Raw genomic sequence first — 25,307 nt, forward strand, 5'->3', positions numbered from 1 at the left:
ATACTGTCCCCTACCTAGATGTAATATTGTAAAAATACCTTATCTTTTCCCATAACAGCATGCGTTTAATTCATTTTTTTAACGTAACTTGTTCTATTTACTGAGACAGTGACTGAATCGAAGGTAACATTTCAATTTTCGTCTTATTAGCTGCTATTAACTATGTCTGTCATAACTTTTGGCCAAGTTACATGAATCGCAGAATACCCAACACGGTATAAATAATCTTAGATAAAGAAAAAGAATAGAGGAAAACCTTGAGTCAACCTTTAAAATGTTTATTCGCTCTAGAACATGTCATTGTTTATGATTTTCTAGATGTCCGCCATGGTCTTGAATCAGAAGCTTCAGGTCAGGTAAGTATATCTGAAAAATAAAAAAAGATGCCTTAAGAAATTACAAAAAAAAGTAACCCTGAAAAATTCAAAATTCAGAATTGTTGCAGCAGTCCATGAGCAGCCATCCTCCATCCATCGGTCAAGTCTTCAAGAGTAGTACAGGTATCAGTATAAGTAGTACAGGATCGCAATGGGGTAAGACTAAATATAGATTGTAGAACCTCATGGACCACGATTCCGGAGGGCTTTATTCCCTTACTGCCAGTTTTAATAACTCTATCTATCGATATCTGACCGACTTTCATAAGATTTTGACCGAATGCTACTTATGTATTATGACTTTCAAAGTCGTATGTTAGTAACTGACAGCTATCGGTGGAAAGAGTATTGAAACTGGCAGTTAATCGGCTCAAGAATAGTAATTTAATATTCTCACCTTATGATATCCTCGTCTGCTGCTCCATAATTCTTCGCTTGTGAGAGTTTCAAGTTCTCAGTCTTGGATATAGATTAGATGCAGATTTTTAATCATACCGTCTCATCCAAGACCTGAAAATGGTTAGATAAATGTTATAGTAACTGCAATAGAATCTAATTTTTACTTACATAGGGACAATACCAGTGTACTAGAGATGGCTCATTTATCATGCATCATGTTATGCTTCTATATAAATATATACATTTTATAGGTATAACGATTGTCACGACCCTTGCATGGAACGTCTTAAATTTGAAACTGATTATATAGAAATTGAGAGTTGAGTTTTCTCCTTAGCCTATTCTTTTGTACACTGAGACTATACCTATATAATATTATATATTTAAATATGCTTATTCTACTTAAATAATGGCTGTTATGCCCCCAAAATATGCGTTATTTTAAATATGGCTTTTATCAAAATGCCACAAACTTTCGATCGACCTAATCGTGATGATTTCATTAATGTTTCTAGCATTATGCTTCATGTTAGAGGCCTCAAATAAATGTTACCTAGTTATATTTTCCATAGTCTTGACATATTTAGCTTATAGTTAGGTATATTATAGATAGATATTTTCTATCAAACGTTATTTCATGTATCTTACCAAGCTAGTGTTCGTGAGTAGGTCTAGGTACACATACACATGAGATTACGTAAATGGCTAACCATATCTCATGTGCCTACTATATATTTCTTTGTATTTGGAAATTCTTCTAATTTGTAGTGTTTACATTTAAAGTTAGTTTAACAGTAAACTTTACTTATGTAGTGACGAAACTTCTGAGTAAGACCTACTAGTACTTAAAAATACGGCCAATGTCCTTTTTTTGCCTGTATACTTTACGTGATAATCTAGGGCATGAAAAACATTCATTAGATGAATTGTATAATCGTTAACTATAGCTCTGTGTACAGCCTTAATTAAATTTTATCTCCCTAATAATCGGTAAGTAAGTACCTATGTTGTTTGTATCGATATGAGCCTGTTTGCAGGCAGGTTTCAACAACTGGCCATTGGTTCACATCCCATTTTCTTACAAGCTAGGTAGCTAAATTCATAGTTAGAAATTCATTTCTCTATAAAATTTTATATTTGGTGCTCATTGTTCTTATTCTTACTTAATTAAACTTAACTATACTACTAAATAATAAAATTATAATATAAATTTTACCTTGAGTAACCCACCTTGTCATGTCGTAAATATTACGAGTCTATCAATACATTCGCAAAACTGCTCACTCCAATGCGCAATGCTACCTGAATGGCTTGGTAACTTAAAAAAATCAAATATTAGTTTCAACCCTTTCTATTCACTATACTTCTCTCATTACTTTAGATCGTCATTTCGTTAAAACTTTCAGAGCTTAACTTGATTCATAGTTCTATAGAAGGCACCATCATAATTTAAATATATTTTTCAAATTAAAATAACTATTGGTACAACCTTTTCATATATTTCAAATATGGTGCTCTCCTATTGGTTTGAAAAGGTTTTTATACTGTTTTATTGATGGTACTTGTGTGCAAATAGGATTCCTAGAAGATCGTAGTCTCTGAGAAAAAATAAAAATAGTGACTTTTCGTTTACAATTTTATTACCAATTAGTTCTTAGTCTAAAAAACATCGAATGGCTTGATGCCATTGTTACATGACCCTAATACTTATGTATGTATCGCATGTTGAATGTTTCAGTATTCACCTTTTATATTAACTAAAACTTAGCCACTGGAGTGATATTATTACTATTACAAATATAATCTTAGTCATTTCATATAACTGTGCAACTGACAAAATACATAAGTAATACATAATGTAAAATACTGCTCAGTACTTAGTGATGCTGTCAATAAATATAAATCAAATCGACCAATGTCATGTTTTTATAAACTTAAAATTAAGTAGTCACTTTCTGTGAACTATTTCCTAACTGCTAAAAGATCATTTCATAGTTCATTGTTTAGTAATATTTTCTTGAGAAATTGATGCCATTACTGTAATTTCAACTCTGATGCTTATGGGTGTAAATTGTATTTCCATTTATAGTCAAAGAGATCACCAGCTGCCTGTAATACAAACAATCATAGATATTTATAAAATGAACCATCCATCTCTTAGCTCTCTCGAATTAACAAGGAAGATATAAACATTATTCACCTAAATTTACTTATCTAGAGTAAGTTGGATTGTGGGACTCAGATTTGTAAAATAATTTTGCTAATTTTTCAATCATATTCTCATTCACGGCTTTTAGGTACTTACATATAATTTGAAATGGAATGATAGACTATCTTAAATATCTCACGAAACCAGTGGACACGTAGACTAGATCATATTTATCATTTGATGATAATACTGTTATGAATTTATTTTACTCATTCACAGTAGTGAAAGCTTAAAACATTACATGTAATAACTTTTATAATTTTTGGGATATTAATGTTATAGTTATAAATAATATGAATATATTATTTTTCGTGTAACCTTCAGGTAATATGGCTTTAATAATCATTTTGCCATGAAACTCTAAGCAACAAAGTGATGTACTGAACAATAACTTAATCGCACTACCAAAGGACAGTTTTTCAAAAATACAGTTTTCATTCTATTACTTTTTATTTCAATCTCGTATATAAATAAGACCTTTCCTAAACGAGATTACTTCTCAATTTTATTTATATATAGATTGAGTCCTCCGAATGTTACTAAATTGTGAGTATTATTCTGTTTACTTGATATCCTAGCAAATAAATAATGTATATTATCTGACATCTATATAGATAATGTTAAACTCATCATCACTTTATTGCTCTTAAAATAAACTAAACAGTTCTGATTTTAGACATGATAGTCTTTTGTCTGATTTACAGACAGAAATGTTTGTATCATCGTACGAATAAATTATCTAGTACCTACAAATGTGCTTACATTATAATTTTTCAATGGAGACATTGAGTCTGCTAAGAGAAATAACACTAGTTTCGAAACAAAACTACTTTTGAATTAACCGGATGACTTCAAAAAACCTTTTTGTGATGAAAAGTACGTTCAAAAGTCAAAAGCAGTTTTATTTCAATGTACTCCCTCACATAGCCTCAGATTTTTTTCCCGTGCTGGTTAGTATCTGGACTTACCATAGTTATTGTTGTACTGCGACTGCGGCTGCTGTTGGTAGTTGGAGGAGTAGGCGGGCGGCTGCTGGTAGGAGTCGTAGGCCGGTGGGGGGCCGCCGTACGCCGGCTCGGGCGCGCCGTAGCCCGCGTCCCCCGCGCCGCCCGCGCCGCCTCCGCCGCCGCCACTGAGGGAGAACACACGATCAGTTGAGGACGCGGTGGTATGGATCAGTCACTTGGCATCAGACGTCATGGTCACTTGCTAAAACTAGTACGCCTAATACAACAAGATCTATACTTCTAAACCTAATGGGTCTACCCGATATGCTACGAATGTAATGATTGATAATGAGCAAAATACCAAAAAAAGACGGGGCCACGTGACTATTATTATCACAAGTCGGTAGAATCTAACTATCTATCGGTCGTTTATCACAATGGGAGCAATAACCTTTATGGATAGATAAAGCTACTAAATCTAGGTCACCAATAAAATGTTTACAACAAATTACTTTTACTATGCCGCAAGTTACATTCTATATGATTTGATGGAGGAACAAATTACAATATTCGGGTACAACTGAGGCTATTTAGGTAAAAAAAAAGTTGTTACTTCATATTCCGTAACTTACAGTCAATGTTAGCTGTTTTGATTCAGATTGACATTTTTCAAAATGATTGTAAGTTGCTTGTACACTCACTTATAACTGTCTTCGTAACCGCCACCTGTAGAATACCCATAGTTAGAGTTGCCGTAATTAGAGTTGTAGTTGGAGCTTTGTTGCGCAGGCGCCGGCGTCGAGTAGTTATTACTCTGATATGACGAACTGCAATATACAAACACTTCATTAGGAGAAACATAGCGTGGTGTTTGCAAGTTTAACTGATACATATATGGATATATCAGTTATGGAGTTAGCGTCATGTGTGTATCAGCCGGCACATTCCTATCAAGAATTCTGGATCATCATTTTGGTAAATTTTCTTATTAATTTATACTTAAAGAAGTAAGCCTAGGGAGGTTGGTTACCTGGAGTTGTACGCGGGCGGCGCGTAGGGCTCCGGCGCCGGCTGCTCGTACGGCTGGTACCCGCTGTGTCTGAACGAACAGAAAACCTTTAGACCCACATCTTAATAAAATATTTACATTTAATGGAAGGTTGATTACATCAGTTTTAAAAGTTAGCGTCATGTGTGTATCAGACGGCACATTCCTATCAAGAATTCTGGATCATCATGGTATAGATATTGGACCAAATACTTATGCGACTTGATTTCAACATATCACGCAAATGGTCCTTAGCAAGTTCCAAATGTACCTTGACTGCTGCAAACATAGTATCTGAGTACTTACGCTGGTGGTCCGTATCCGTTGTTGTGGTCGGGAGCGTTGTGGTGCGCCGGCGCGTCGTGGTAGCCGCCCTGCTGGGGCCGCCCGCCGCCGCCGCGCGGACCATCGAAACTATCATGATACATGGACTCAATTTACTTTTCTACATCATTAAGGTGTGGCACTATAGTGCAATTTGGAAATAATGCACCTTAGAAATTGATAAAATATATAGTAGTAACACAGAGAATTGGAGATTGGGAATAAGTAAGTAGGTAAGTATAACAAGTTCAACTCACCGTCCGCGTTTTGGTGGTCCAATGGGCCCTCCGTGCATGGGTCCACCTCCCCTCTTGAAGGGCGGGCCCTGTCCCTGGCTGGGCGGGCTGCGGGGTGGCATGTCTCCGCCTCCCATCCCGCCGTACGGAGCGCCACCGTGCCCGCCACGGCCGCGACCTGATAGAGCAGAGATTATTAGTAACATGCCTTATGAAACGTAGCTTGATGAATGTGTTGATGAGAGAAACATCAGTTGGGATAAATTAGCGTCATGTTTGTATCAGACGGCACATTCCTATCAAGAATTCTGGATCATCATAAGTTATAATTATGTATTTAAGGGTAGATAATATCTGTCTATTTAATTCATATTACTATTAACAAGTGTATAGTTTACCTCTCATAGGCATGCCGCCTCGGCCTCCGCGGTCGCCGCGGGGTGCGAAGTCTCCCCGGCCGCGGCCGCCGCGCCCCCGCATGCCGGGACCGCCGCGGTTGTTGAACCCTCCTCCTGCAAGGTGGATATCTATTGAACATTAATTAGGAGAAAACTTGGAATGCTTCAAAGGGTTATTGAATTTTAAGGAACAACTGATTAGCCTATTTAAGAAGCGGCATGTCCATTTATGTTGGCATATATATTTTTTTAGCCGCTGGGCTGAATACGATTAAATCTCGTTGGGGTCCTGTAGCAAGGCTTGATCATGAATGGAGCTAAAAATTAACTCCCTAGTTGGTGGTAGTATGGGTATCCCACACGATTTTCCATGTACCCGTTATTCTGTTTACAATGTCAAAATCTAACCTAAACGCAAAATGAAAAAATATTTTAAAACCTGCCCCAAGGTGACCCTCTTATCGGTTAGATCAAGAAGTAAATTCTTACTTGCTGGTGGTGTTCCCCTGGTCTCGATGGTGGGTACTGGATGCGGTCCGGGTCCCTGCGGGCCGGGCGGGAAGCTGCGGCCGCCGCGGTCGCCGCCGCCGCGCATGGGCCCGCCGTTGCCGCGGAAGCCGCCGCGAGGGCCCCCGCGCGGGCCGCCCGGCCCACCGCGTGGCGGGCCGCCCATGGGCCCACCGCGACCACGCATGCCTGGGCCGCCGCCACTATAATATTATATTATTGAATTAAAACACAACATATTAGCTGGAATACGCAGATCGCAGTAGTTATTATTACAACAGTTATAAAATCGATATAAGCGTAACGATCCCGCCATTATGAAACATAACCTAAAAATTTTAAGTAATTCAGAAAAATATTACACATACGCCAAAATTTACTGAGTTACTGAAGAATGTTTAAATAAAACAAAATTGATTATTACCGTCCACGCATCTCGAAGCCTCCTCGGCCTCGACCGGGGGGACCTCCACGTCCGCCGCGGAACCCTCGGGAAGGCGGTCCGTCCATAGTTAATATAAGGCTCCAATAATCACGTTATATAAATTTGAGGTATATTAATACCTTCTTTTGACTAAAACCTTCACAAATTACAGCGGTAATTACTAATTTCTATTAAAATTTAAGCTACAACTTTACTACGTTTCAGATACCGCTACAGCCGCCATTTTATGATAAACTTTTTTTTTGCATCATGCCTTGTGATTGTGTTGCCAGTTGCAGCAACTTGCTACTTTGCCAGTGACAGTGTATTCTTTCGTCAAATCGTATGAATAATGGCGTTATCTCAGATCAACTACAAATAGATTCGCAATCGCCGTGTGCACTATTCTCTTTCTCACTCAAACCATAGATGTTGCCGACAAAAAAATAAAACCTAAATATGGGGAAATTTAACTTATCATAATAACAAAAACAAAACTTGAGTATATCGTCGGTTGATAGGAAAAAGACACTAAAGGCTAATTTTTCAATAGCCAGACAAAAGTTTTGCTGGGAAATAATTTTGATGCTGTTGCGTCTCAATGTTTCTCAATGTTTGTATTACCCAGATAACATTTATCTGAATATTGAAAAATCAGCCTTAGTGAGTTTTTCCTGTCAACCGACGATATAAGAAAAAAAACTTTACTCATACTTATTTGATTTCAATATAATTATTTAATATACATAAACTGAGTGGATTGTATAATTCATTGTCTTCGTCCAATCGAAACAATCCTCTTCAAAATGTGCCGAACACAATTTTTGTATGTTTCCTTGGTTCCCAATTTGTGCGACTGGTAATGTCTATCCATTTTCTTGATATTTTTTTTTCTGTCGGAAACCTATGAAAGAGATAAATGGATGAGCATGAGCATTATAATCGTGGGCCAAATATGTGATGGGGTTTTTTTTAAAGGAAACACGTATTTCGTATCAATACAATAAACTTTATATTATACAGAAGAAATCACACATGGAAGAAAAAAAAAGAAACGAACGTTTCCTCACAATGAGAGGCACCTCATTTGAAACAGGAGAATGACTTCTACAAAATACAATCTTCACAAAAACCGAATTCGTGCGCCCCATTTGTAAACCCAACCCGAGTCCGTTACAATTTCTAGTATTTTCTTTGCATACTATAATATTTGTGGGTAAAATAAATTTTCAATAACTTGCAACACCATGTGATTTGTTATGATATGGTACCTCGTAATTTTTACTTAAAACTGATACTAAAAGACCTTACAGTATTAAAATTAGTATCGTTTTATATTAAAATCGAGCCAATAGATAGTACTATGATGAATGTAAGCTTGTTAAACTTGATAGTATCTACTTACATGTGAAAATATATCTCATCCATCATTCCATCGTGTTTTCGTTCAATATGCTCCATACAACCGAACAAAATCCACCCACCCATGTCACACACTCGTTTAGTGATGATAATAGTCTAATAAACTTAATAAACACCCACAAATCACTAGCAAATCAAAAATAAATAGCATTTAGAAAATTTTGTTGTAACTGTCAGCCTTTGTTTGGCACAGATTTTTCATTTGTTTCATTGTTTGGCACAGAGAACTGACGTAAACAGGCGCCACAGCAAAAAGGACAAAAAACATTTACAGCTTAACGTTTCTTTCTTACGCTTAATGTAGCTAAGCGTCTCTTTTTCGCAATGTCATAACTGTCACGATTATACCCCTGTGGGCGTTATGATGGCGTTTGTGCACTTTCGCCCATGGTACATACAGTCATGGAAGTACTAAGTACTTACGTACTTATAACGTTACTAACGTTATAATATTCTAGTCTATGCTTATAACTTCCATGCATACAAGATGCATACAGTCGAACAATAAATGGTCCTGACAATAAAATGAATAAAAGTGCGATTTTGCAAAGACATTTTATCATTGTCAGTTATTTACTTACTTTTACATAAATTTTAAAAATAAAATACCGGTTGACAATGTCTTTTTAACGGATTTGTTATAAATAAATAGGATAGATCGATTAAATACGGAAAATTGAGCTAAGAATATTTTACCATTTTCATAAAGGTTTTTCAGCATGGAAAATGATATACCATCTTCGCCCGATGCCGTGTCTTTAGGTTTAATCGACTTATCTAGCTCTTGCTTACAAAGCAACGATCTAAATTATAATCAATCTTAACTTTATTATTTAAACTCCTTTCTCTACACGCTAAGCCAGAACACGACACTGGCACAAATTGTTGGCAAAACCGGCCGAAAATAAAGTTGAAGTTGAACTTGCCATTTGCCATTGCCAGTGCCACAACAAAATAAACTAATAAAGTTGAAGTTCCTTCCTAACACTGAGGAAAATAAACACTAAACTAAAGTTCCTAAATGTGGTAAAGTGGTGATGTGATGATGATTGTGAACCTGTGCAGCCTATGCTGACGAAAATCTGAAAGCAGTGAACCATTGTGAAACTCAAAATGATGAACGATCAAGAAAAGCTTCTCAAGTATCTTGTGTCTGTCGAGAAGTTGGCTGAAGAAATATTGTCTGATAACAAAGAAATCATACTCTTAGATAAACGAAGAAACCTGAATAGAGAAGCATTGCGAGATATTTCTAAATCTGGCCAATCCAAGTGTTTAGTTACTGTGGGATCTGTACTTGTGAAACACGACATAGAAGCTACAAAGAGTCTGCTTGAGGCTGACCAGAAACAACTTAACATTGATATTAATAAGCTTCGGAGTGATCTTAAAGTCAAAGTGAACAATTTGAGGGACTTAGAGATGCAGCCACCTGTTCCGGGGTTGATGTTAGCACCTCTGTCTGCTAAAGAAGCTACTGGACTTTCTAGAGCTGGGATGATGTAGTGTTTTTCCTCTATAAATACTTATGAAGCATCAAATTTTATGCTTCCTTTTTGGTCTCTAGATTACATACATTTATGATGAGCAGTTCTCTTTTTATTTGTTTCTATTAATGTTAGCACCCTATCTTACAATTTCATTGCATATGCCTCATGGTCTCCATATAAATTATTTGCACCTAGGAAATTAACCCATTGATTATTAATAATCCTCACTAGGAGGAACCTTGTCTACTTCCTCTGTGGGTCCAGTATCAGACAGATGTCTAGTCTACTGCTGATCTGTCTTAGATTTGATTCATGATTTAGTTATTTATTTATTTAGTTAGTTTCAAAGTTTGTTATAATCTAGAATCTAATAAGAATAAGAATCTCAAATAAGGATCTAAGGAGAAGAAATAAAAAATAGATATAAATTTTATCCTTATATTAAAGTTTAAACAGTGGCCTCTGGTAAGGTGGTGATGATGTCCGAGTCTCCAGGGTCAGTGATGGCCAGGGTGCAAACTCGGTAGTACTTTCCACAAGCTGTGCCCAACTCAATGTTGTTTCCGCTGTAGTGGTGGACTCCAGTTTTAGCCAACAGAGCATAGTACTCAATCTCCGATTTCCTGCAAAAAGTTTTTGATTATTAGAATTCATTTGTTTTTGATTATTAGAATGCATTTCAATGGGTTGAAGTTGTTGTTAGAACGAATAATAAACATAAGGGTGCTTTTCCACCAGAGATGTGCTATGCAGCGAAGATGTGATATCTACGCTACGAAAATATGTGACTGTTTCCACCAATACTACGCTAGGTAGCTGTGCGAGGAAGATGCGCTACGAAGATGCGCCGCCGATGTCTACTTTCAGTGAAAAACGCGGGCATACTGTAGGTCTGCTCTGCACATACATAGCTACACCACTCGCGATGGTCCATAGCACGCATCATTCCATACAAAAAACATATCTTAGTTGAATCCGTTTCCACCAGTGCTAAGCTATGTGCACCAATAATATGATTGGTGGATATCAAACGCATCCATAGCATCGTAGCATAGCACATCTCTGGTGGAAAAGCACCCTAAATAGGTAAGTAAAATACAACATATCCATACAATGATAGAATCAGGAAATTGCAACCGAGAGCTCTAGTAGTAGTTTGAACAAAATAGAAAAAATCTCACCTCTGCACTGAAGCAGGAGAAATAGACTACTCCATAGGTTTCCCATATATGTTCCAGTAACTATTATTTATATTATACCAAGGCTCAAAGATAAAACCTCTGATAAGATTTACATGAAACTTTATGCAGGGTTTTCACTATAGTATGCTTTAAATTTAAAATAACAGTCTGTGGCAAATTTTCGCAAGAATACCAAGTCATTGGATAGTTATTGGAACACTACAGGGAATCCATACTTCTTTGCATTAGGCTCCATATGCTTCCCTTAATTAAAAAAACCATTTGGGAAATCCTACTTCTCAGTAGTCTCACCTTAGAGGAGGGGCGTTCTTGGCAATGATCACCAGCTTGGCTTTGCCCTGACGCAGCGTCTTCAAGGTTTGTTTGTAGCCAAGGCAGTATTTGCCAGACTTCATAACAAGCGCCAAGCGCGAGTTGATAGACTCGATGGTCTTTTTCTGTAATAAAATAATATAAAAAGTTAACCAGTGCTACAATTAAATAAACCAAAGAACACCTTAAGTTAACCTCAAAATGTATGTTAACTTGTCAACCTCGTCAACTACAGAATCGACAAGCCTATCAAGTTACAGTTACTCTTGGACTTTGTAGGAGATTATTAAACTATATAAACTTAATATCATGCCAAAGTCCTGAAAACTTATTGCCAATTTAAAGAATATAGACACGTGGTGATCACATACCTGTTTCTTAGCCGCAACCATTGTGAGGAGTGTGACAAACCACTGAAATATAGATAATGAAATTAATTAATTAGAATTACTAACACAGATCGTAATATTTCATATGTAATATTGAATAAATATAAAAAAATGTTAAAACGAACCGGGACAATACCGTCGTCTACACGATTTCGCAATGAAAAAGAAAGATGGCTGAGTTGATTGAATGAAATGAATGTGTTTGAATGAATGAATGACGAACTAACCAGACCATAGATACATAAGTAGACCCAATTGTACCATACACTCTACGATTTGTTGTACGACAGCGACGGCAAGGACGAGATGTCGACAAGTCTCTTGATAATGTATAATGTTATAAAATGTCAGCGTGGATGGTCTAATGGGTCCCCGAGACGTTCAAGTCGACTTGACAAGTCTACGTGCTTGAAGTGAATATTGATCGTTTACAGCATCGACTTGACAAGTCCCGTCAATATCTACGGGCTTGACCATACTTGACAAAAACAAACTTTTCTGTTCCGGTGACTGCTCACATAAATGTGTAAAATTTCTTAATTCTATAAGATTTTATGTTTGCACGTGTTGTTAATTCGCTCTTGCGGTGTTAATAAACCCATCTAATCTTTTACAATATACAATTCATTAGTAAGTAATGAGATATGGATCAATTTAGTTCACTTTCACCGGAACAGATAAGTTTGTCGCTCTATAACAAGTTTTATACATTTGCGTAAATTTTTGGGTCCGCGAGACGATCAAGTCGACTTGACAAGTCTACATGCTTGACGGTTTCACTTGACGGCACCGTCAAGTCGCATCAAGTCTCCCGTCAAGTGAAACCGTCAAGCACGTAGACTTGTCAAGCCGACTTGATCGTCTCGCGGACCCATAAAGCTGCGTACACACCGGACCAACGAACGCCCAACGAACGAAAACGGTTATCCCAACGATGGATATTTATCATACATAATACAGGGCAGATTGCAGCAACGAAGGCCAACGTAATCCGTTCGTTGGCCTTCGTTGGGCCGGTCTGTACGCAGCTTAAGACTCTAACTAAGCCATAGACATCCTCTGGCTAGACTGAAAATTTGGGATTGGTTTTCATTTGTTTAAGCTGTACAGGGCGTTATGTTGTAAAATGTGTCGGTGGAGCACACATATCCATCAAACCCTTTGTTATTTACCTGCTGGGCATCCTAGCACTGCACTCAACCACTGAGGAAAAAAAACACTGCATTCAACGACAATACAGTGCGACAAACTTATCTGTTCCGGTGAGAGGGAACTAAATTGATCCATATCTCATTACTTACTAATGAATTGTATATTGTAAAAGTTAAAATCTTATAGAATTAGGAAATATTAGATATTTAGGTGAGCTGACACCGGAACAGATAAGTTTGTCGCACTGTACACTCACATTGGAATATTCTGAGCTGTAGACAAAGGTTGGTCTGGATTGGCTTGGCACTACACAGGCTCGGCCGAGCAGCGGATGCGTCTAAACGTGGCATAAACCACATAAAGGGCTTCAAGAAGTACCTACCCTACCAGACTTTTCAAAATCATTCTACACAGAGTAAATTTACTCAAAAAGTCAATGTCAAACAAACGTCAATTAAATTAAATGACATGAATGTATGTGTGTGGGGAGCACTGTTGGCTGTATGTAACCTAACCTAAAAATCATAAACGAAACGTAACGTAAATAATACTTTGCCACTACGTATAAAATAATATAACAAAGTAGAATTATTGAGTCCTTACTCTACACAAGTGTGTACGTACCACAACTGCTGCAAAATGAGCTCTGCAAAGGGGAGTATGAATAGGCAAAGACCTCAAAAACACCAAAACAGAACAGCCTTTAAAAACAATCTGCATGATACCAGCACGAAAACCAAGTTTCTTAATTCTATGGACGTCTCAGGGGTGTGCCAGAAGTGCAAGAATATTATTGAGTGGAAAATTAAGTACAAGAAGTATAAGTCGCTTACAGCCCCAAAAAAATGTGTTGGTTGCGAACAAAAAACTGTGAAGCACAATTATCATGTCCTGTGTAACAAATGCGCAAGAGAGAAGGATGTATGTGCGAAGTGCTACAAGAAAGCGGAGGTTGGTATTTACTTGCATACATGAATGCACCCCCCTATCAGATTAGACAACAATTAGATTACTATAGTATTAAAGATATGTTTTATTAGAAAGTCTTTAATAATGTATAACTTTTTCAGGTTATTGAGGCAACCCAGACTGATGCACAGATGGATGTAGCAGCTTTAGTGAAAACATTACCTGAACGGAAGAGGAGAACTGTCATGAGGTATTTTCTAGTCTTGGAGTAAAATTTTCACATTATAAATGTACCTATAACATATTATTATTATGCAGTTGACAATCTTTCACATAAATAATACCTCTACTCAGGAATATTTAATTTTAGTCCAGGCCAACCAGAATGCTATCAAGGTCGCTTCTTCAAAGGTCTGGTTTTTAGGACTGACTCCAAAGAAAAAGAAAATAAATAATATATTTGATTTATGTTTTAAGGTTCATCAATAAACTTGGAGGTGAAGTGACTCCTGATGTGAGATCACAAATTGAAGAAATGGTTGCAAAGCTAGAATCAACTTCTTTGGACAACACTGAATTCGACTCATCAAGTGATGGTGATTCTTGTGAATCTGATGAAGATTAGTAGATTTTCTTAATTATTGTATTTTGTAAGTCTTTATTAAAGATAAGATCTAAGTTTAATAAAACCCCACAAATATATTTATGTTTCTTTATTATCTATAAGATTTTTTCTACTATGGACATTTTTTCACTCATTTTTTTGTAAAAATCATTATAAAATTGGTGTGCAAAAGCTAGAGGTTTCTGACTGCTCATAAAATAACAAATACAAGGGTTTTTGGGTTGGATCGAGTTAAATTTAAATGAAAGGAATGTCAGTATGCACACTCCTACCATCTGGGCCTTGATTCTGTGATTTAGTTGTTTATTTAATACATTATCAGAAAACTCCCTATTCTCATAATTTCATATTTTATTGACTCTAATTTCATATTTTATTGACTCAAGTCTCAAATACTATATCCCATAATATAAAATAAATTACAATTGCATTAATTATAGATAAATTACAATAATTCTGGATAGTAACCATTTTCTATTAAACTATATTACATAAAGAAATAAATCTATAAATTAGTTATGTTCAAATATTACCTTACCCAATTATTCTTAACATATTTACAAGAGGCCAAGCTGTCGAAGCTGCAACAAAAGACAGGTATAAGTTCCAATTAGTTTTCAAAAAGTAAATGAATAAGAAAATTGGTGTGATATATGATGATTGACACAGACATCCTTAAACATTGCATCATCATCCTGCTGACTTTGCTGTAACAAAAAAAAATTAAATCAAAATACTTACTAATCCTTGACGTTCTTTCTCTTTTTGGAGAATTTGCTGTGTCTGCTTGTCATCAAACTTCACAACTGCTGATAAAACTTTGGCCAATGTAACGGAATGTGTGCCAGAGCCTGTCAGGTATTCATAAAGTATGTTCCTCAAATACTCCAATTCTGTATTTTCTTGTAAGGAATGTAAATGCCTTAGACTAACCAATGCTTCATCCAATCTTCTCTCTAATTTATCATTGGATGACCTAAGTTTTTGGTTGTTCTCTTGCAATTGCTTCATATTGCTGTCTGCCGATCTACTCATAACCTCCGAGTCTGCTAGCTTCTTTTCTAAATCTTGTTTCACCTTCAATAAATGATTGTATTGATCATTTAAAATTATTGGATCTGCAGAATTCTCAATTTTATGTTGTAATGATGGCACAAAGTTTTGTGTTAGCACTTGGTCTTTAAGTTCTAGATTTTCTTCATTTAATAAAGCATTCTGTCTGGTTAAGTCTGCATTCTTTTCCCGTTCATACTCTATTTCCATTTTAAGATTAGTAATATCCTGATGTGTTGAAGGAGAGTCATGTGAGTCAAAGTTTTCACTGGAAGCAATGGTTTCTCTAAGTTTATCATTTAAAGTACTGTTCTCTTTTGAAATTTTAGCTAGGTATGTTTGAAGTCCTTCAATATCAGATTGGAATCGCCTGTTCTCATCTTTCAAAGCATCGTACTCCTTTTTAAGTGAATCATATTGACCTATTGCTTCTTCCGATAATTTGCTTTTTAATTCATCGTGTGTTCGATTTAATTGTACAAATTCTGACTTTAGATTTTCATGTTGCGTCTCTAATTCAGCTAATTTTGACTTTAAAGAAGTATAATTTTCAAGAGCTTTTGTTTTTTCATCTAAATTACATTCAATTTCAATTTTCTTCTGCTCAAAGCTCATTAATTTCTCATACAATTCTTCTTTCTCTTGCTTTATTTGTTCACACTTTGATTTTAAAATGCTATTTTCTTCGTTGATGATACTAAATTGCTTTTGTAAGCTTTCAAAATCGTCAGTCGTTTGAGTTTCTGAATCACTTACAGTATTCTTAATACGTTCATTTTTCTCAAAACTTTCTATAAAAGAATTTAACCTATCCTTTTCTACTTCAATTTCTGTATGTGACAGTCGGACTGCAGCTAATTCTTTTTCAAGAGTTTTAAAGTTATCGACAAGACTTTCAATATTCTTTTTTAATGAAGTGTTTTCATCCGTAAGTTCTTTTATTGATTTTTCCAACATAGATTTATCCAACTTTAGGTCCTTCAAAATGACTAGGTTATCTTCATGTTCTCGTTTTATCTTACTTAGCTCATCTGCGATGCTCGAGGATATATTTTCTTGTTCTTTTAATTTGGTTATGGCCACTTGGTTATCTAATTTCAACGATTCAAGTTCATCTTGTTTTAATTTAATATGGTCATTTCTTTGTTGTAAAGTTTGATTGGTATGCATCAAGTCATTTTCCCTTTCTTCTAAGTTTTTATTAAGTAAATCAAAGCTCGTTTTTGCTGATTCTAATTCCTTACAACTCTCTGCTAATTTTTTATTCATATCTTGCAATTGCTGATTTGATGCTGTGATACTATTCAGCTCTTCTTTATTTTTTTTAAATGTATTTTGAAGATTTAATTGTTCCTCTTTAGTTATATTTAATTCATTTGAAGCGGAATTATATAAATCTTTCAGTTTATTTAATTCTCCTTCGAGACTACTATAACTATCTTTTAAAGTTTTATTTTGAATCGTTAAACTCTCTATTTCAGTTTTGTGACACAAGCTTTTCAAAATATGACTAAATTCATCGGCATACGTTTTTATTTCCTTTTTAAAGTCATCTAATTGTTTTGTTTCATGACGTATCGTACTGAAAGAGTTACGCAAATTTGAAATTTCATTTTTTAATTTTATACAGTTTTTTATAGCTTTGTTAGACATATCGTAATCCTTCTGTAATTTTAGATTATCTGATTTTATTTGTTTCACCATTGTATTTAACTTTGAATTTTCTTCTTGAGCTAAGTCATAATTCGTTAAAAGCTTTTCTATTTCTGTTTGCAATTTAGCTAGCTCAACTCGCTCTTCTTGAATTTCTAACTCTAATGATTTACATTTATCTTTCCATATGTTTAATTCATTTGAAATTTCGTCTTTTACTGCATTGGTTTCTTCAATATCATGACTTTTAATATTTTTATATTCTTGTAATTCATTTTGTAACATAGTTAAATTGTTGGTTACTTTAGCATTGTCTTCGGATATTTGTTTGTTTCTATTTTCTAGGTAAGCATTTCTATCTAATACAGCTAATTTTTCAGCTGTTTCTTGCTTACACTGGAGTTCAAGACATTTGTACTCTTCATCTCTTTTAGCTTTAGACTGTTCATATGTTTGACATTTTTGTTTTAATTCCTTGAGTTCATTTTCATTTTCTAACAACTTTGATTTTAAGACATTCAACTCATTAATATCAGAATTTAACTTTGATTTGTCGTCTTCAAGGCATCTTATTTTATTTTTGTAATCGTTTACGACTATATTTAAAGACTGGACTTCTTGCGTAGCGGTAGATAAACTGTCTTTCAAAGATTTGATTTCTGTCTCTTTACTCTCGAGTTCTTTGTGGATACTAAGCTTATTTTCTGCTAATGATATAGCATAATCTTCTTCTCTTTTATTGAATGTATCGATTTTATTTTGAAGTTGTTTAATTTTTTCTTTTGCTTTTTCGAAATCAGTTTCTAGGGTTGATATTTCTCTACTCTTTGAAAAATCATATGTGTTTATTTTGTTTTGCAACTCTTCGTTTATATCTTTTAATTCTTGAATCTTTTGACGTGACTCAGTTAAAAGATCAGTTGTAATTTTAAGTTGTTCATTTTCTTTAGTTTTATTTTGTAAGTCGTTTGTAACTACTTGCAGTTCTGTAGTTAGATGAGAGTTCTTTTCTTTTAGACCTTTTAGGGATTCTTTATATTTATTTAGTAACTGTTCCATTTTTTCAATTTTAATGTTTAGGCCACTTATTTCAGAAGCAACTGTTTCGGTATGGCCTTGCGCATCATTTTCTCCAGTTAAATCTATGAGTTGGGCATCACTGTTCAAATTTTTGTCAGTATTTGTGTCTTCACTGGAAGAATTCTCAGTTTCTTCTGTTCCATTGTTAGATTGAAGAAGTTTAATTTTTGTAGTTAATGTCTCAATTTTTATATTTTTTTCATCAATATCCATCTGAAGAGCTCTCTCTAGGTGAGCCTGAAAAGGATAGACATGTATCAAAGGAATGTGTTATAAATGTAATAGCCATTTATACTGTTTCTTGTTAAAGTTTCCATAACAAAAACTAGAGAGATGGTCAAGGGTTGGTCATATAAGTCGTCAGTTACCGATTGCCCAGCCTGTGCTGGACGTATGCATATAAGGTATTCCTTATGTACCCCCACAAAGTTTTATGTACATCTTCTTTGTTATGTTTATAATATGTATAAAAATTACCTTGGCACTTTGCTCCAAGCCACACTGCTCTCTTAGTTCGGATATTCTTCTCAATGCTTTATCTTGTGTCTCTACTAGAACACTCTGAAAATAAAAACAATTCATAGTTAAGTGTTCCATTATGATGAATATAATACATAGGTCAAATAATAATCAATAGAATTACCCTGGCTTTTGCATTGTCTCGCTCCAAGAGCTTGTAATGACGCGCTAGATCAGCATATCGGGTCCTATACCGTCCATATTTATCTTGAGTTCGTCTGTAAGCAGCATACAGCTGCTCCTTGGTGACGCGTTCCAGGCTGATGCCTCCCGGCGATGCCAGGCCTCGTTCTTCTGCTTCACTGGCAGATACATCCATATCCGACTATAAAACAATAAATAAATATGTGGGTACATCTCACACACGGCCATCCGACTCCAAGCTAGGAAGAGCATGTGTTATGGGTATCCATGTGTTATGGGTATCGGACAGCTGATATATCTACACAAATACATTCTATTCTGGTAGGGGGTGAAGTTAATCGACGTCGACCGTCGCATTAATGCTGGAGCTTGGTTGTACTAAGGGTGGTTGGAGGACTTAACAGTAGGACTAAAAGTTTAATTTAGTTTTACATAATGAAAATCTAGTATACAGGGTGATTGGTAAGTCGATGTATTCCTTTAAATGGGTTGTAGTCGAAGGCATTTCCAGTCGATTGAACCCCATAATGCATTATCCGAAAGTCAACCATTTCTGAGTTATTTAAGTTTTAAGTTTTTTTTTAAATTTTGCCAAAATTTATGTTTAAAAGCAAAATATTTCAAAAACCAACGATTGTTTTAATACTTTTTTGATTGTTTTGCATTGGTGACACCTTAGTCAACTAATCATAATCATTGATTGCGTAATATTAAACTTAATTTAGACACAGTGCTTCAAAATAGATGAAACATTAAGAAAATTTTACGAAAGATGAAAATAAAAAAGCTAATTTAAAAAAGAATTTTATCTGACAATTTTTCAGGCACTACAGCTTAAAAACATAATCAATTTATAAGCTTTAAAATGACATATTCCAATCTAAAATCGATTAAGGTATGGCCAAGATATAGCCAAAACAACCGCATAGGCGGGCAAATCTCAGTAGGGAAACAAACAAGATTTTGTTCAAATTTTAAGGTAAAAAGTATTGTAACTGAACTTATCCGAACCGTTTACAAATTATTGTGTTCCAATAGTGCGGTTCCTCAAATGCACTGATCTAGGACAAGGTTGTTTCACCGAAATAATGTTTGTCTGATAACACGGTTAGCCGATTGTAATTTTCAATTATGATTGGTAAAACAAAATAATTCTTCACAACCCGGTTCCATAAAACTACTGTTCGACGACGGTTAATTCGCCGAAAACATGATTGTCCTACTGGCCAATGCTACTGCACGTGACAATAGCACTGTTTGACAATGATTGTTTTAAATTCAACGTGTTCAAACACTGTGCCAAATATTTTAGCTGAAAAGTTTCACCGAATAGTGTTATAGGAGATGCAATTTGGTGGTTAAACTGGGTAGTCTAAAAAGCATTCTATCTTTGAACCTATCGTCATCAAAAAGTACTTTCGGCTAACCGTGTTATCGGACAAGCATTATTTCGGTGAAGCAACCTTGTAGTCGATCTGTGCCTTTGAGGGACCGCGCTATCGGAGAACAATAATTAGGAAACGGTTCGGAGCTCTAAAAAGTCCAGTTATAAGTCATTTTACCTTAAAATTTAAACAAAATGTAGTTTGTTTCCCTACTGAGATTTGCCCGCCTATGCGGTTGTTTTGGCTATATCTTGGTCATACCTTAATCGATTTTAGATTGGAATATGTCATTTTAAAGCTTATAAATTGATTATGTTTTTAAGCTGTAGTGCCTGAAAAATTGTCAGATAAAATTCTTTTTTAAATTAGCTTTTTTATTTTCATCGTTCGTAAATTTTTCTTAATGTTTCATCTATTTTGAAGCACTGTGTCTAAATTAAGTTAAATATTGCGCAATTTAATGATTATGATTAGTTGACTAAGGTGTCACCAATGCAAAACAATCAAAAAAGTTTTAAAAAAATCGTTGGTTTTTGAAATATTTTGCTTTTAAACATAAATTTTGGCAAAATTAAAAAAAAAATATTAAACTTAAATAACTCAGAAATGGTTGATTTTCGGATAATGCATTATGGGGTTCCATCGACTGGAAATGCCTTCGAATACAACCCATTTAAAGGAATAAATCGACTTTCCAATCACCCTGTATATGTATATAAGTCCACCTTTTGTACACTTATGTTATATTTGTCCTTATGTGATATAGTCCCATACCTGTAAATGGTACATTGAAGTACTCTCATAGCTCGGCAGTTTAAATGAGACATCACTAGCAAATGAACTATTAGACAGCCGCCTTTGCCTCTGATTATCCTGAAAATTTATAAAAAAAATTGTCTTAACTTTTCTAAGTTAGGTATTAATATTTAATATCAAAATATTCAATACCAATTTTATTCACCAAAATCCATATAAATCTGGTTGCATTTGTTTACAAAGGATACTTACAGTTACATCACTGTTAGGAGGGCCATCAAAGGGATCAGTAGTGGCTGCCAGAGACATGGCAGCTTGAGATGAAAGAGAAATGTCTTGAAATGCATCTTTTACATGTGCTGATTGTTGTGGTTTGGCAGATGTAGATCCAGTCTTTTGTGAATCTGTAAAAAATATATTATCGTCATTTTATGCTATGTGGAAAAGCAAAGAAATACAGTCATTATATCACTTCTCAAATTTTCAAGTACATACTATACTAAGGTTATAATGCTATACAACACATAGTGACAATTTCCCACCACACTGGTCCACTGCGGGTTGGTGGGTTCATCAAGATGTGCAGTTTTCTATCTATTTATAATATTTTCCTTTACCATGAGAGCATGTGGTATAAATTGTACTTAAATTCCTTATTTCTAAAGAGTTTATTGCTTTTGGCAGGATTTGAACCCACAAACTCAGGAATGAAATAGGCAGGTACATAGGTACCAAACCTTGCGAACATCTGGTTATTTTGTGGTTTAAGAATGCATTATAAAACTTACCACTATCTCCAATAGAAAAAAGGTCATTGTTAGTGATGTCAGATATGCTGCTTGATGCAGATGTTACTGCAGCCTGGAATTAAAATAATAAATTAAATTAATGTAAGAGTCAACATGAAAATAAAAAATAGATGGAAAAAGGATTTATTGGACTTTAAGGGATTTTTTGCAAAAATATTTGTTTTAAACTCCTAAATATTTAGGTTTGTAGATAAATTCAAACTATTTTAGCATGCTATACTTACTAGATTACTTTTTATCGGATTCAGAATTATCGTAGAAAAACCCTTTAAAGGCAATGCGAAGCTCGGGGGGAAATGTAATAACAAGTAAAAGTTCAGATAAATGTAGGTCAAAGCGAGCGCATTAATTTCAATAAATTGACCACTTCCAGACCGAAAATATGAGAATACCTATGTGTTTATGAACTTATGAGCAAACCTGGGCTGCTTGAGCAAACTGCTGGATTCTTTGAGGTGATGACTTCACTTCTTCTGCAAGCTTGTCCTTTAGTTTCTTAAACATTTTTCACTTTAATATCATGTCCTGTCAATGGTTTACGATTCTGTAGTGTATAATGTTTGTGCAAAAATCGTAAGAAGGAACCAATTTGTGAAATATTCGATACGAAATTCAATAAACCTTCGATTTTGATTTATTTTCAAGTTATCTCAAAACGTGACGTCAAATGATTATTTTTTGACGTTTAATATTTTTGTGGGCTGGGTTCGCTGCTTGTCAAAATATTCTGCCACAGACAACACCTCGAAAGCCATCGAAAGCGAAAGGTGAGGCATTATTTTGAACCAAGGAACATTCTTAAGCTGCGTACACACCGGTTATCCCAACGATGGATATTTATCATACATAATACAGGGCAGATTGCAGAAACGAAGGCCAACGAAACCCGTTCGTTGGCCTTCCTTGGGCCGGTCTGTACGCAGCTTACAGAATTGCGAAAAAATATTCACGCGGAGAAATATTCGCGGTGCGAACACGGCCGTAGAGGAATGTAGTGTTTTTTTCTCTGTGAACTAGATAAGGCTTCAAAATAGTTAAAAAATATGATTACCCATTAGGGCATATTAGCTCTTGTCTCAATTTCAATTTCAGGTCCCATGTCCATGTTCAATAAAACCTTAATACAACCCAATGTTTGGGATATTTTGTAATCATGCCATAAAAATAACATAGTTAGTTCCTTAAAAATCAGTAAGAATCTATAGTAATGGGGTTTCGGAGTGATATTGAGGCGTGGGGCAAAAATTTGCCAAGAAAGAAACCATCCTCAAAAGGAAAATCATCAACCAAAACGTCCGGGACCGGGAAAACACCATCAAAGGATCCATCCAAAAATAACGCCAAAGCACCGTCTTCGAGTTCACCACCTAAGTCCCCAAATAGTCTTTCTCCTAAATCCTCGAAATCTTCACCGTCCACTAAAACTTCATCTAAAATCGTTCAAGCAGCAGGTAATCCAACAAATCAAACCATAGTTATTGTAGCATTAATGACCCTGCTTGTGATATCGTTATATTTTGGGTTTATCTGTGGTTGCTTCAGAAGACATCCTGCACCAGGCACCACACGTCGTAGACCTCAACGGCAGACTCGATGCTAACAAAAATTACAACGTATAAAATCAGTATGATTTTTAGTCCATTAGCATGCATCAAAGAAAATAAAACCACTCTAAGTGTTTATGAATTCGCATTGTACGGCTGGAAGAAGATAGCACTCCAAAAGTAACTAAGGAACACTTAAAATGGGATCAGTAGTCAGTTAGTTGTCTGATAAAAACCTATGTAGGGAATTATAATGTGAAGAGAGCTTTGTTGAAATGGGTTGCTGCAAAAGATTTAAAAAGTGGCTCTGTACTGATAAAACGAAAAAAAAGATAAATCAAGAAAATACTACAGCAGAATTCACTACCGAATCTGAATCACTTTGTGAGTCTATGAGACGATCTTTCAGCGATTTAATAAATTTAGCAACAACAGCTGTCGAAAATACGACCATTGTAAAACAACATGAACAAGAAAAAACTCTATCATCCACTACATCTACAGAAGACCAATCAAATGTACGCCCTGTTTTCCTTACAGACCGAAATTTTTGCATTATAGGTGGTGCATTAATGACTTTATTTGTAATTTTTACAATATTTTTTAATCGGTGCTTTGTCTCCTTTCGTTGCCGACGTCGCCCATGAATTTTTGATCGGTAATGGATAAGTATTTTCTATCTATCAGATAGCTAACTTACCTACTTTTGAGTATCGGCTAATAAAACAATTATTTGTATGCACCTAATCTATTTTTTTCATTGAAATTGAAATTTCTTACTAGTTATAGCTACTTTTCCCACCAAAATCACCACCACCCGTGGAGAATCTTCTCAGTTATACTACGATACCTTCGTACGAGTAGTTAGTAGAATAAAGGTGCTGACACACTAGCGGATGCGGCTTACGGACGCGGCTGTCAGCCGCGACTGATAGTGTACACTGTACACCCGCCACTAGGACCCGAGGTGTGAGGGGTTGCGCAGCCGGAATTGTCCGGCTGTTTGGACCAGGGTACTACGGGCGTCCGAATCTCGAGCCCTCCACTAGCTTGCTAGTTGATCTGGACTTGGGTATGGAATCGTACCCAGATAACATGTAAGCTTGCTTCAAGTTTGATTTTTGTGTGATATATAGTTGCAACGTCAAATTTCCTATGGCAAGTTTATTTCAAATTTGCTGTAAGATTGTGAAAGTAAGTTTGCTATGGCAACTTTATTTCAAATTTGCTGTAAGCTTGTGAAAGTTAGTTTTCTATGTCAAGTTTATTTCAAATTTGCTGTAAGCTTGTGAAAGTAGTGGCCCTGACTGCTATGCCGAAGGTCCTGGGTTCGATTCCCGGCTGGGGCAGATATTTGTTTAAAGATTTAGGTAGCTGCAATTTTCTTATTTTTATTTAGAGGTTATTAATTCCTATCACATAAGCGTGTGGCGGAAACCTCGCCACACAATCAACAGATGGCGCCCGGAACGCAACACACGGAACATGTATGGAAACGAAGCAATTCTCTATGAAATCCTACATCGCGCATTCGAAGTTTTTCACCTATACGCTGCTATATATAAAGAGCCCCAAAACTAACCGTTGGGCAGCAAGTTAATTGGATAACTGATCAAACCACGTCCATAGAAGACCGCGGACCGCGGTGTACCCTCTAGAATGACCACCAGCACCTGGGACAGCACACTGCACCTCGGCAGGTCAGAAAGCAGAGCCAGTCTCTCCGTCGACGCAGCACCCTGCCACAATGCTCTCCACTGCAAATATGTCGTGTGGACATTGCAGTCTTTTTAACCCGATAATTATGCCCATTTGTCGTGTCAAAAATGCAGCGAGTTTGTTTGAGGGAAACTAGAAAGTTTGATTTAAACTTGCAACAATTTTACTCACTTGCCTCATCAGACTTGTTGCAAGTCTTCTCATTTGACAGTTCAAACTTAATGCAAGGCTGAAACAAGTTTAAATTGCTATCTGGGTAGTGGCGCGTGGTTAGC

General features: G+C 35.7%; 5 protein-coding genes and 1 long non-coding RNA gene across 9 annotated transcripts; 3 read left to right on the forward strand and 3 right to left on the reverse strand.

The window, feature by feature from the left end:
- Positions 1–262: 262 nt before the first annotated feature.
- Positions 263–7,139, reverse strand: LOC119691273 (serine/threonine-protein phosphatase 1 regulatory subunit 10). Of its 4 annotated transcripts, XR_007267116.1 has the most exons (10): positions 6,870–7,138; positions 6,428–6,648; positions 5,939–6,067; positions 5,562–5,718; positions 5,287–5,394; positions 4,963–5,031; positions 4,634–4,759; positions 3,954–4,117; positions 775–887; positions 263–366 (listed from the first exon to the last, which is right to left on the reverse strand). XR_007267116.1 is itself a non-coding variant. In XM_038108447.2 (9 exons), exons 1-9 carry the CDS (start codon positions 6,953–6,955, stop codon positions 2,875–2,877), a joined length of 1,065 nt encoding a protein of 354 aa, XP_037964375.2. In that variant the 5' UTR covers positions 6,956–7,139; the 3' UTR covers positions 2,399–2,874. The 4 variants fall into 4 exon arrangements, 3 of the variants coding, with proteins under 3 accessions (XP_037964375.2, XP_037964376.2, XP_037964373.2); XM_038108447.2 differs by lacking the exons at positions 263–366; positions 775–887 and adding an exon at positions 2,399–2,885 and having other exon boundaries at positions 4,963–5,025; positions 6,870–7,139; XM_038108448.2 differs by lacking the exons at positions 263–366; positions 775–887 and adding an exon at positions 2,399–2,885 and having other exon boundaries at positions 5,939–6,052.
- A 2,111-nt stretch (positions 7,140–9,250) lies between these two features.
- On the forward strand, positions 9,251–9,878 carry LOC105386999 (p53 and DNA damage-regulated protein 1). The gene has a single exon (XM_011557661.3). It carries the CDS (start codon positions 9,405–9,407, stop codon positions 9,795–9,797), a length of 393 nt encoding a protein of 130 aa, XP_011555963.2. The 5' UTR covers positions 9,251–9,404; the 3' UTR covers positions 9,798–9,878.
- A 328-nt stretch (positions 9,879–10,206) lies between these two features.
- On the reverse strand, positions 10,207–11,853 carry LOC105386998 (60S ribosomal protein L30; the record flags this gene model as incomplete). Its single annotated transcript, NM_001305538.1, is given in 4 exon segments — positions 10,207–10,404; positions 11,275–11,420; positions 11,667–11,708; positions 11,810–11,853. Coding segments are annotated over 3 exon segments (342 nt in total). The 3' UTR covers positions 10,207–10,229.
- A 1,450-nt stretch (positions 11,854–13,303) lies between these two features.
- LOC105386997 (uncharacterized protein C9orf85 homolog) lies at positions 13,304–14,447 on the forward strand. Its single transcript, XM_011557658.3, has 3 exons — positions 13,304–13,787; positions 13,907–13,995; positions 14,223–14,447. Exons 1-3 carry the CDS (start codon positions 13,476–13,478, stop codon positions 14,368–14,370), a joined length of 549 nt encoding a protein of 182 aa, XP_011555960.1. The 5' UTR covers positions 13,304–13,475; the 3' UTR covers positions 14,371–14,447.
- On the reverse strand, positions 14,444–22,456 carry LOC105386996 (golgin subfamily A member 4). Its single transcript, XM_011557657.3, has 8 exons — positions 22,190–22,456; positions 21,749–21,821; positions 21,213–21,364; positions 20,979–21,077; positions 18,800–19,000; positions 18,634–18,717; positions 15,112–18,393; positions 14,444–14,951 (listed from the first exon to the last, which is right to left on the reverse strand). The coding sequence occupies exons 1-8, from the start codon at positions 22,271–22,273 to the stop codon at positions 14,928–14,930; spliced, it is 3,999 nt and encodes a 1,332-aa protein (XP_011555959.3). The 5' UTR covers positions 22,274–22,456; the 3' UTR covers positions 14,444–14,927.
- A 305-nt stretch (positions 22,457–22,761) lies between these two features.
- LOC119691312 lies at positions 22,762–24,060 on the forward strand. The gene is made up of 2 exons (XR_005253886.2): positions 22,762–23,220; positions 23,312–24,060. It is a non-coding gene; the product is annotated as an uncharacterized LOC119691312 (long non-coding RNA).
- The last annotated feature ends 1,247 nt before the right edge of the window (positions 24,061–25,307 follow it).

This window comes from Plutella xylostella, chromosome 15, assembly GCF_932276165.1.
Source record: "Plutella xylostella chromosome 15, ilPluXylo3.1, whole genome shotgun sequence".
NCBI classification, from domain to species: Eukaryota; Metazoa; Arthropoda; class Insecta; order Lepidoptera; family Plutellidae; genus Plutella; species Plutella xylostella.